General features: G+C 39.8%; 1 protein-coding gene across 1 annotated transcript; it reads left to right on the top strand.

Annotated features, from left to right (window-relative positions):
- The first annotated feature begins 9,076 nt into the window (after positions 1-9,076).
- Positions 9,077-10,246, top strand: LOC109221832. Its single transcript, XM_019386271.1, has 3 exons — positions 9,077-9,248; positions 9,331-9,929; positions 10,022-10,246. Exons 1-3 carry the CDS (start codon positions 9,077-9,079, stop codon positions 10,244-10,246), a joined length of 996 nt encoding a protein of 331 aa, XP_019241816.1.
- The last annotated feature ends 2,187 nt before the right edge of the window (positions 10,247-12,433 follow it).

Consider the following 12,433-nt stretch of genomic DNA (forward strand, 5'->3'; position numbering starts at 1 on the left):
ACCCTTATTACTCTACCTTGCAGTGTTAGATGGAACTTTCGGCTGCATCCTGGGGCAGCACGATGAAACAGGAAGGAAGGAGCAAGCCATCTATTATCTCAGTAAGAAGTTCACCCCGTACGAGGCTCGGTATTCTATATTGGAACGCACCTGTTGTGCTTTGACTTGGGTAGCTCAGAAGCTGAGACATTACTTATGTGCCTATACTACATATCTCATATCGACAATGGATCCCTTGAAGTACATCTTTCAGAAGCCCATGCCCACTAGCAAGCTAGCCAAGTGGCAAATCCTGTTGAGTGAGTTCGACATTGTTTACGTAACTCAGAAAGCGGTCAAGGGACAGGCACTGGCAGACCACCTTGCTGAAAACCCCGTGGATGGAGGATACGAACCCCTGAAAACGTATTTTCCTGATGAAGAGGTATCATTCATAGGAGAAGACATTGCGGAATCATATGACAGTTGGAGAATGTTCTTCGATGGGGCAGCAAACTTCAAAGGAGTTGGCATAGGAGCAGTCCTAATATTAGAAATCGGTCAGCATTATCCGGTGTCTGCCAAACTCAGGTTCCCCTGCACCAACAATATGGCCGAATATGAAGCCTGCATCTTAGGACTCAAAATGGCCATTGACATGAACGTTCAAGAGCTGCTAGTGATTGGAGATTCAGACTTACTTATACATCAGGTACGAGAAGAATGCGCAACCAAGAACTCCAAGATACTCCCGTATCTACATCACATACAGGAACTGAGAAAGAGGTTCACGAAGACAAAACTCCAGCATGTTCCCAGAATCCATAATGAGTTCGCCGATGCATTGGCTACCCTATCATCTATGATACAACATCTCGACAAGAATTTCATTAATCCCATTCCGGTGAAAATCCATAATCAGCCAGCTTACTGTGCCCATGTTGAAGAGGAAGCGGACGGAAAGCCTTGGTTTCATGATATCAAGGAATATTTGGCAAAAGGAGAGTACCCGAAGCTTGCGAATCCTACTCAGAAACGTACACTTCGGAGATTGTCCAACAACTTCTTTCACAGTGGAGGAATCCTGTATAGGAGGATTCCCGATTTAGGATTATTAAGACGTGTCGATGCAAAGGAAGCATCCCGGCTACTAGAGGAAATTCATGCTGGGACCTGCGGTCCACATATGAACGGTTTTGTCTTAGCAAAGAAGATACTCCGGGCTGGTTACTTTTGGATGACTATGGAAACAGACTGCATCCAGTATGTCCGGAAATGCCACCGCTGTCAGATACATGCAGACATGATAAAGGTACCTCCAGGCGAGCTTAACACAACAAGCTCACCGTGGCCGTTCGCTGCCTGGGGAATGAACGTTATTGGACCAATCGAGCCTGCCGCTTCCAACGGACACAAGTTCATCCTAGTAGCCATCGACTATTTCACCAAATGGGTCGAAGCAGCATCTTACAAAGCAGTGACTAAGAAAGTCGTGGCACACTTTGCCGGCGACCGCATTGTTTGTCGATTCGGAATTCCAGAGTAAATCATTACTGATAATGGCTCCAACCTCAACAGCGACTTGATCAAAACTATGTTCAAAACTTTCAAGATCAAACACAAAAATTCCATAGCCTACAGGCCTCAGATGAATGGAGCTGTAGAAGCCGCCAACAAGAATATCAAGAAGATATTGAGGAAAATGATAGAGAAGCATAGACAGTGGCACGAGAAGTTATCATTTTCTCTACTGGGATATCGCACCACAGTCCGCACATCAACCGAGGCAACCCCCTATATGCTAGTTTACGATACAGAGGCTGTCATTCTCGTTGAGGTAGAAATTCCTTCCCTAAAGATCATGCAAGAAGTTGAGCTCGACGACGCAGAGTGGGTAAAAAGTCGTTATGAGCAACTAGACCTTATAGACGGAAAGAGAATGAACGTAGTCTACCATGGTCAACTCTATCAGAACAGAATGTCCAGAGCCTTCAACAAAAGAGTCAAGCCAAGACAGTTCACACCGGGGCAGCTGGTGTTGAAGAAAATTTTTTCGTATCAAGATAAAGCTAAAGGGAAGTTCTCTCCCAACTGGCAGGGTCCATACACGGTTCACCGGGTTTTGACAGGAGGAGCCCTCATACTTGCAGAAATGGACAGAGAAGCCTGGCCAAAGCCGATCAATTCATATGCAATCAAGCGTTGCTATGTGTAATCTTTATGCTTTCCTTATATGATGTAAATTGAACTACGCCTGACCTGATTCCCGTTTAAGAGGGGATACGTAGGCACCCTATGGGTTCGGTCACAATTCAATAAAAATTTTATTTCCCCCGCAATTGGAAACTGGGGCAGAATTTTGAGGAGGACCCTCAAAATTCCGAAGTAATTTCAGCTAATCGCCGCACGAGCAACAGTCAGAAACGTCAACCCATCAAACTGGGACAGAATTTTGAGGAGGACCCTTAAAATTCCGTAGCAGGAGAGATTGCAATGTCCTGAACTACGTCACAGTCTTCGGTTAATCTAAAAGCTATTTTTTTAATTTATGTCATACTTTTACAAAATCATGCATGATTATTATTGAAACTGTTTTTTAGCAACGCTACCCCAATGATACAGACGATATCACCAGATCAAAGCCGAACGAGTCAAGCAAAGCCAGCAGGGATACGAACTAACCTCCCTTGCAAAACTCATGATTTTTCTGTGGATGCAGGCACTAGGATTGCGAAACCCTTAAAATATTGTACGCCTGGGGGACAAACATTGTTCAAAATACGATTCTCAGAACCGTTGCACTTTCCAGCATTTGCTATCAGCACACCAGTGATGTTCCGTATGTCACAATGCTCCCAGTAATCACAACGCCGCAATCTGCTATCAGCTAAGAAAACTCTACTGTCATTTGTTATCTTATTTCTTGCATAAGGCTACCATTCTGCCTTCCGAGGTTAAGCTCTACCTCCATCTGCATCTGCATCGCATAAGGCTACTACTTTGCCTTCCAATTTGCATAAGGATACCATTCTGACTTCCGAGACTAAACGCTGTCTCCATCTGCATCTGCATTGCATAAGGCTACCATTCTGCCTTCCAATTTGCATAAGTCTACCATTCTGCCTTCTGAGACTAAACGTTGTCTCCATCTGCATCTGCTTTGCATAAGGCTATCATTCTACCTTCCGAGGTTAAGCTCTACCTCCATCTGCATTCGTATCTTTGCATAAGGCTACCATTCTACCTTCCGAGGTTAAGCTCTACCTCCATCTGCATTCGCATCTTTGCATAAGGCTACTCTCCTGCCTTTCGAGGCTAGACTCTGCCTCCAATTTTCCTCGAAACTAAGCGCTATCTCAAGTACTATTTATCTCGCTTCTCTTATGGACTAAGCTCTGCCCTTCAATTTGCAAGACTAAGCTCTGTCTTGTCCGCATCATACTACTGCATCCTTCATGGGCTGAAATATCGCCAACTCATCTGAAGGCGTCATTGTTCAGAGGCACCATCTTCATAGCCCGAGAACACCATGTCATGGCCTGAGGACCTCGTTCAATCTTTTGCATATCAGTATTCAAAGGCGTCATGGTTCGGAGGCACCATCCTCATAGCCCGAGAACATCATTTCATGGCCTGCGAATCCCTTATCATACGCTTCATGGCCCAGGACATCATCCTCACCGTCCAAAGACAACATTCATGGTCCGACGGGAATTTGCATCATGTTTAAATTTAGGCACAGTATACGCTTGTATTGCTTCTATTTGCAGGTAAGACGGCGAGCAACGGCTATCCCAGCAGGAGCGATCCCGCTCCAGTTCCCTCAAGCCATATCAAACCTCACCATTCCCGTAAACCGTTCAATCCCCGGCCCTAGATGTTGCGTCCGCTCTTGAGATGACTTCACCGCTATACTCTGCCGATGGATCCTGAACTACATACGGCCTGATTCCTGTAAAACCAGGGATATGTAGGCAACTCAGAAACCAGGGTGCGGCCTAAATCTCTTCAAACCATTTCGCTCGGTCAAAATTGGCCATTATATCTTTACCCGACAACTCTTTCATCCTTCCCGGGTAAAGAGGGGAAGCTGTTGATACCCAATTTTTCCTCAAATTATTTTAAATTTGCATATAGACCATCAAAATTAGGTTTTCATAACAATTGGTATTTTTCTATAATTTTCCTCATATTTTTACTAATTCATTTTTATTTATCCAGTATTTTTATCTCTAATAATTAATTATAAGTTGCATTATAAATGATTTCAAAAGCATTCCTTGATTTAATATATCGTTTTTGGTCTTATTAAGACCAAATGTATTTCATAAATTAGCCAAATTGGCACTATCTGGTTATAATTGCAATGACTTTGCAATTATGGCCTAATTATATATTTTGTGCTATGTTTTTACTCAATAATTAGTCATTTATATTTTTAATACTAATTAATCATTTTAATTTAGTTTATTAAGCATCAATTTCATTTTTTATAATTATGAGCCGTTTTTATAAATTATTTATCTATTTTTATGGCGTATTTAACAACTAACCATTTTTTAATTTCAATTCTAGCCTAATTAACCCAGACCCCTAACCGAATAAACTAGCCCAATTACCCAACCCAAACTTAAAATCTTACCCGGCCCAACCCTCGTTCAATCTGAGTCGTTGATTAATTCAAATCAACTGCCCAGATTAATACTTACCATATTAACCCTAAACGACTACACCCTTTCTCATTTTTCCCCCGTCTCACTTCTCACCCGTCTCTCTGAATCCTCTCAACTCTCTCTAGAACCTTCGTCTCCTGAGCTCTGTCTCTCCCATCTCCGGCCATCTCCTCGCCGGAAACCATGAAGTTTCCACCTCTCATCGACCTTATGGATCCGTCTTTCACACCTGTGTCACCGGTGGAGGCTCTCAAGTGACCCTGAGGCGGTCCACTCCCATCTCCGGTCTCATGCCATGTTTTCCGGCCACCTATGGCAGTTCGAGTAAGATCTCTACATTTTCCGGCAAAAGGTCGGTGATATTTTAAGCTCTCTTCTCCTCCTTTGGGTTTTCTCTGGAAACCCTAGCTTTAAATCCTCCGATCTTTTTAGATCTGTGATGGATCTATGTGTCTTTTAAGGTTCTTACCTGTTTTCCTCAAAAGATTTCTCTGATTTCAAACGATTTCCTCATTTTCCAGACTAGGGTTTCAAAACCCTTTTGCAAAAAACGATTTCTTTCTGATTTTTAGCAATTACTTTGTGATTTTTAGCATGTTTAAACATCGCCTGAGTCTTTCCTTTTGCTCGATTCATTTTTGTTAAGAAACCCTAATACTTCTAGGTTCCATTTGAAGTTTGAGTCTGTTTGCGATGTGTTTGCATGTCTCTCATGAACATTCTAGGTTTCATGTATGTTCTATATGCTCTTGTGCTTCCTGCTCTAATTTGTTCTTAGGGTTTCTCTGACTTTGTTCAACACATGTTATTTTTCGTTTAATAGGTCCGACTATTTGTTTTATTGATTGTCCACATAATAATTTATATTGATTTTTGTGTAATCTCCTTAGACCTGCGATATCTTCCCTGAATTTTGTGTATTTCCTTGTAATTCTGTACTGATTTTTCGAATTGCTTCCTTACATTTGTGATACTTTCCTTAGTGCTGATTCCCTGTGATTTTCAATCTCATTCGTGATTCTTTGAACTAACTTTCAGAATTAAAATTGTATTCTACCTTATTTATGTGCACAAATGTGTTGTTAGTTATTTAACTTGTACTTTCCTTACTAGAAAATATTTTGTACTTAGTCCTTATTACATGCTACATGCTTTTACTAATCCTATTATGGTAAAATCAGTCTTAAAGTAATTCTTTTCCCTTATTTGATACAACATGTATCCGTTTGAACTATGACTCCCTAATTGAAGGGAGTCTGGGTCTTTAATTGATTCTGATTTGTATTATTTCTATAATTGTGCTAAGTCAGTACTTATTACCTTATTTTCCTGCCTGTTCTCAAACTATAAATACTCTACCCTCTCTTTAGCATAGAAGATGAACAATTACACTGTTCTCAACTCTCTCTTACACACATACATACTCTCTTGCTTCTCTTGTTGTTTACTTGATACTCAGTCGGCTGCAAGCCAAAACTGAGTGATTACATTGCTCTACTGCTCTATTGTTCTACTGCTTTACTGCTCTACACACTACTTCTGTACTTCCCTTTATTGTACTGCTCTTCACTCCTCATTCTGCACTTATTCTCTCATTTTTACTAGTATGGTTTCAGTTTAACATACATCATCCAAAACAATATGTCTCTATTTGTATTGCACTTCCTTTTGTTTCTCTTATGCTTCTACTTGTGGTTCTGCTATCTCCCTTGCAATTAACATGCCTATTTTGCCATGTTATTACCCCTTCCCTGTAATTTAGCATGTCTACTGCTTTCTTACATTTTCTACTACTATTTTGCCCTACCCCCTAACCCCAATACATTATAATCATGTGTTCGTGACACCTAGTTACTATGTGATCTTGAACCCTTCCCCCTAAACCTAATGTGTAACTCTGTTTAGCACCCCTTAATCTAATGTTGTTAAGCTCCTGGCATGAACACTTTGTGATAGACTATTGTTGTGACTATTTAAGTTCTGTAGTACTTCTCTGGTGTTAACATGTGTGCAAATATGCTTTCACATATGAACTACTTATCCCTAATTCCTCCTTTCCCTGTTTGTGTTTGAACTATGTATGTTTATTTGGTTTTGAGTTGCTAATTGTCCTGTTTCTTTTCTTCTTCAAACTGGTTTTCGCTAAGGCAAACTCTTCTATTGCTTTTCAAAACTTATTTCAAACTAATCATTGTCAAAGTTGTTTCCAACTCAACTCTTTTAAACCTATGTCAAGCACTCTCACATATACTCTTAGAAGTCTAGGTTCTGCCCCCTTAATGTGTGACTGCTTAGGGACCCTTATGAGCTCCCTCTACACTCTGACACATTAAGGCTGGCTCTTCCACACTTCACTTACTCAATTTGGTTATGAATCTGGGTGTGAGCACTGCCTGGGTTCCCTTGAGATCCTTAGGGAACTCTAACACACCTGGATCATGTGAAAGGCTGTGAACCAATGGCATTTGAGGCATTCTGGAGATTTTGGGCCTATCAGTAGGCTCCCTATTGTATAACTTCTTCTTTTATTATTTCAATTATGTAATTCGTGCAAACGGTTTGTAATAGTTATTGAAAAAACTCTCTGGGGATGGATAGTGAAAAGGGATGGGGCAAGTATGCATGCTATAGTTGTTAAGGGTAGAAAACATATTATTAGGTTTATATTCCTAATTGCGCAATAGAAACCATGCTTAGGATTCATACATGCATTAGAACTCATGCTCTTAGGTCCCATGTTTATTGTTTTAGCATGTGCATCCTTATAAAATCATGTGTTAAAATCTGCTAATAACTAGCACTTTACCATTATGTTATGCGCTGCCATGTACACTTAGAGATCCTGCCTTAGGATAAAAGCAACGCTAATAAACAGGTCATCTCCATATCTTCTGCATATTCTAAAAGTATGTAACACATATGCATTTAAAAAAATATCCTGCTCAGGTCCTGCATATACATCACTCTGCATTTTTTGTGCATTAGATATCATGCCTTTAGAGTTGCATCCACATCCGCTTAGGCATCTCTAGTTTAATTATTGATAGAAAATGGATTAACCCAGCTGGTAATAATTTCGGAATTCTGAACATTTAGAACAGCATGTTTAGTAATACAATTCAAACAGTCTTTTCTAAGTAACCCTGATAACTGGAACACTGTTTTACACCTAGGCAAGCCTTAGGTGCTAAATTTTGTCAGAACTGGAAACATGCTTCTTTATGTATGCTACTTAATTATCAACTGGTTTAAAATCAGTAGGCAAAACTTAGTAGGACCCCTTTTCTGAATTACAGATCAAATCTGCCTCTGTTATGTTTTAAAATCACTTAGATACCATGCTTTAGGATTCTGAGTTCAAATGTGGACCTTATCTGTGTATGAGTCGTGCTGCCTATGTGCATTACTTGTGGAGGTATATCTGAGCCTTCTATCTGTTTTCTGTGTTCTCCCCCCTAAATTCGGTCCTATGTGTTCTTATTTTTCGCCTAGTATTTTGCCTTTAAACCTGAGGGTCTGCCTAGAACCTCCCTCATAGGATAGAAATCCTAAACTCCTCCAGGATTATAGGAAAGGACGGGTAACAGCATGCAATAGGGGTCGAGACCAACCCTCGCTTTAATTACCTTCACGGGGCGGGAAAGGGTAGATATGGATATGATGACCGGTGCGTTAATACCACGTGTAGCCCCTCTTATAGGAGTGTCATACCGGGTATTACATTGATGTGATCCATATTACAAACAAACCTAGGATACCCTTTACATTCCCGAACATGCTTATATTGTAATTCTTTTCAAAATCTTGCTTTTTTTTTAATTGCTTTTTTTCAAACACATGTGTATTTAAACATAAATCCCCTACTATTTGATCCATACTTGTTTATTTGATAATTGTACAAATTCAGATAAAACTGTTTGGCCGGGAACCATACTAGTGGATCCTGAGGGGTGCCTAACACCTTCCCCTTAGGATAATTTCAAGCCCTTACCCTATCTCTGGTTACCAAACGCAGTTATAAATGAACCCTATAGGTGACCTAACGCACCTTAAATCATTAGGTGACGACTCTTCCAAAATGCAAATCCCTTTTCCAAAAGGAAAGAGTTGTCCCAATCAAAACGTCATGAACCCGATTTCGCAAGAAAAAAGAGGCCGCGATAGGTACCCCCCATAGAATGTCAAGAAGCTTTGATTTCACTAACTGTATGGACCATTGTGAGGTTGTAGACATAGGTTTTATTGGGCCTAAATACACTTGGTGCAATAACTGGAGACCAAGGAAACAATTTTGGAAGAGACTTGATAGGATCTTCATCAACGACACCTGGGCTCACCTATTTCAGAACTATACTGTCAATCATCTCAACAGGTTAGGCTCAGATCATAGACCTCTTTTATTCAAAAGCAACGTCAACCAATCAATGAAAATCAGTTATTTTAGATTCCTTAACTTCTGGACTAAGCAGCCAAGTTTCCAAGACTTGGTTAAAGAAGTCTGGGACACTCCTATTCAGGGTAATCCTATGTGGACTCTGCATCAAAAGATGAAAATTCTTAGCAACAAGCTCTCAAAATGGTCCAGAGAAAATATTGGTAATATCTATGATATGGTGAACAAATGGAAAAAAAAAAAAAGTGGAAGCCTTTGAAGAGCTGGATCAATTGTGTAATACAGAGACGAGCAGAGAAAACCTCAACAAAGTCCAAGCTGAGTATATCAAATGGCAAGCTATGCAAGAATCCTTACTTAAACAGAAAGCCCAGATTCAATGGTTTGAAGATGGCGATTGTAACACTAGATACTTTCACAATGTTATTAGAGAAAGAAGAAGGAAGTGTCAGATTCACATAATCAAAAATCATAGAGGAAAGTGGATGAGAAGTGAGCAAAGTATTAAGAAAGCTGCTATTAACCACTATGAAAAGCTCTTTAATCTCCCTAAGAAGGATCACAACATGGATATCATTGATTGTATCCCCAAAATTGTTACTGAGGAAGATAATGACTACTTGACCAGGATGCCTACAGAAGAGGAGATAAGAGAGGCTATATTCAACATCTCCACTGATAGTGCTGCTGGTCCGGATGGCTTCAACGGAGCCTTTTATCAGAGTTGTTGGCATATTATTAAAGTGGATATCACTCGATTTGTTCGGGCTTTCCTCAATGGAGCTCAGATCACGAAGTATTTTTCTCATACCTGTCTGGTCCTTATTCCCAAAACTGATGCTTCGGAGACCTTCTCTGATCTAAGGCCTATTAGTCTTAGCAATGTCTCTAACAAAATTATTTCCAAGATTCTTCGAGAAGGCTGAACTCTCTTTTGCCTAAGTTGATCTCTAATAACCAAAGCGGATTTGTCAAGGATAGACTGATCATGGAAAATGTCCTCCTTGCTCAGGAAATCATCCAGAGGATCAACAGCTACAACAAAGGAGGGAATATTATTATTAAATTGGATATGGAAAAAGCTTATGATAGAATGTCCTGGGAGTTCATCAATGCTGTGATGAGGAAGTTTGGTTTCTCTGAGAAATGGATCAACATGACTCAGAGGATCTTATCCATGTTTGGTATTCCATCATATTAAATGGCACTAGGAATGGTTTCCTTACTTCCTCCCAAGGGTTGAAACAGGGAGACCCTCTATCTCCATCATTATTCATATTTGGATCGGAAGTATTGACTAGAATGCTCAACAAGCTCCATGAGAATGAAAAATTCACTCCATTCACCATGCCAACTAAAGGACCTAGGATTAATCACCTTGCCTATGCAGACGACATTATCATTTTCTCAACTTGAAACAACAAGACAATCAAGTTGATCATGGAACAGATTCACAAATATGAAAAGGCATCCGGTCAGAAGCTCAATGCAAAAAAAAGTTTCTTCATAGCTGCTCCAAATACCAAGGCTAGAAGAATCAATAGAATCAGAGAAGTCACTAAGTTCATGGATAAACAGTTTCCTATCAATTATCTGGGGTGCCCTATATATGTTGGAAGGAAGAGGATCTGTTACTTTGAGGAGATGGTTGCTAAAATTGTTAAAATATCAGTGGCTGGCAAGGAAGATTGTTATCCTACGGAGGTAAAGTAGTCATTATTAGAATGTATTACAATCCCTCCCACTACACACCCTCTCAGCCATGAACCCTCCAAAAGCTACCCTTAATCTGATTGAAAAGCACTTTGCAAGATTCCTTTGGGGTTCCACTGGTGATAAAAATAAGTTTTATTGGAGTTCTTGGAAAAAGCTTTGTGTTCCTAAAGAGGAGGGTGGTATCGGAATTAGAAGAATGGAAGACATCAATGAAATGTGCAATATTAAGAGATGGTGGAGGTTCAGAACATGTCCTTCCCGATGGGCTGACTACCTAAAGGCTAAATATTGTAGTAGGTCTAACCCTGTTAACAAGGCTATTGGCTCTGGCAATTCACAATCCTGGAAAGCTCTTCTTCATGCGAGAAACATTGCCGAAAATAATATCATTTGGAATATTAACACAGGCAACTGTAGCTTTTGGTGGGACAATTGGACAAGTAAAGGACCACTTGATAAAGTGGTCAATCACACTAACTTTTCTGGTAAGCTTCTTGTTTCTCATTTTTTCAGGAACAAGGAGTGGAATACGCACAAATTGGAGCAACTCCTGCCCACCCATATTGTTCATCATATCAGCACCATTTCTAGAGGGAAGCAGAACAATAATGACCAAGCCATTTGGGAACTCACAGAGAATGGACATTATTCTAATGCATCGGCCTGGCACATTGTTAGAACTATCAATCAGAGAAATCCCTTTGTGAGCAAACTATGACATGATTGTATCCCCTTCAAAATGTCATTCCTTGTTTGGAGAATGATCCAAAAAAAGCTCCCCTTTGATGACATCATTAGAAAGTTTGGCAATCAACATGCGCCAAGGTGCAACTGTTGTAACAACCCACAATCTGATAGTTTGCATCATGTTTTCATTGATAGTGAGGCCGCGAGGCATATATGGGAATTCTTTGGAAATCCTCTAGGAATTCGGCATCAAGCTGTTTCCATTAGTAGTATTTTCACTCAAGAGTGGCAGAGGAAACCATAGAATTTGGTCCATAAAATGATCCTTCATATTATTCCTATCACTATCTCCTAGGAGTTATCGAAAAGCTATACATCTTGCAAATTTGGAGAAGGTAAGAAATTTGTTCTTTACAAAATGAAGTCCCAAATTATTTGGAACATTAACACTGCGATCAACAAGAAATACAATCCCTAAATCTAAGTTACAGAAAATCTTAGATATGGCACTATGCTTAAAAAAACTTCTATTATCAAAATAGCAACCAACATAATTCTGGGCTCTTTCACTTGTTACAGCCTTTCAAGCAGGTCTTGAACTACAAAAGCAGCTACAGAGCTGTTTGCAAGTCATCACTTTGCTCCTTAACGAGGACTCAAATATTTTCAGAGCTTTCCTTCTCTTGTAAAAAAAAACTCCACATACAATCAGGAAGTGAAAATTTCATTATGAAGAAGTCTTATTAGCACAATACTTCAAAAGAGTACAAAACAGTAGATAGTACTAATGAAAATGGTCAAATCATCACAACTCATGATGCAGGACCGAGAACAAGCATGACACAAAAATATCAAATATCATTTTAAGAAAACTAAGTGGTCGGAAAGTTCAGAGAAGCAGTTCCATGGCACCATTCATTGAATAACAAATGAAAACTTGAAACAAGTTCAAAGCTAATAGGCTGGAGCAATAGACACAACACTA

Source organism: Nicotiana attenuata, unplaced genomic scaffold (assembly GCF_001879085.1).
Source record: "Nicotiana attenuata strain UT unplaced genomic scaffold, NIATTr2, whole genome shotgun sequence".
NCBI classification, from domain to species: domain Eukaryota; kingdom Viridiplantae; phylum Streptophyta; class Magnoliopsida; order Solanales; family Solanaceae; genus Nicotiana; species Nicotiana attenuata.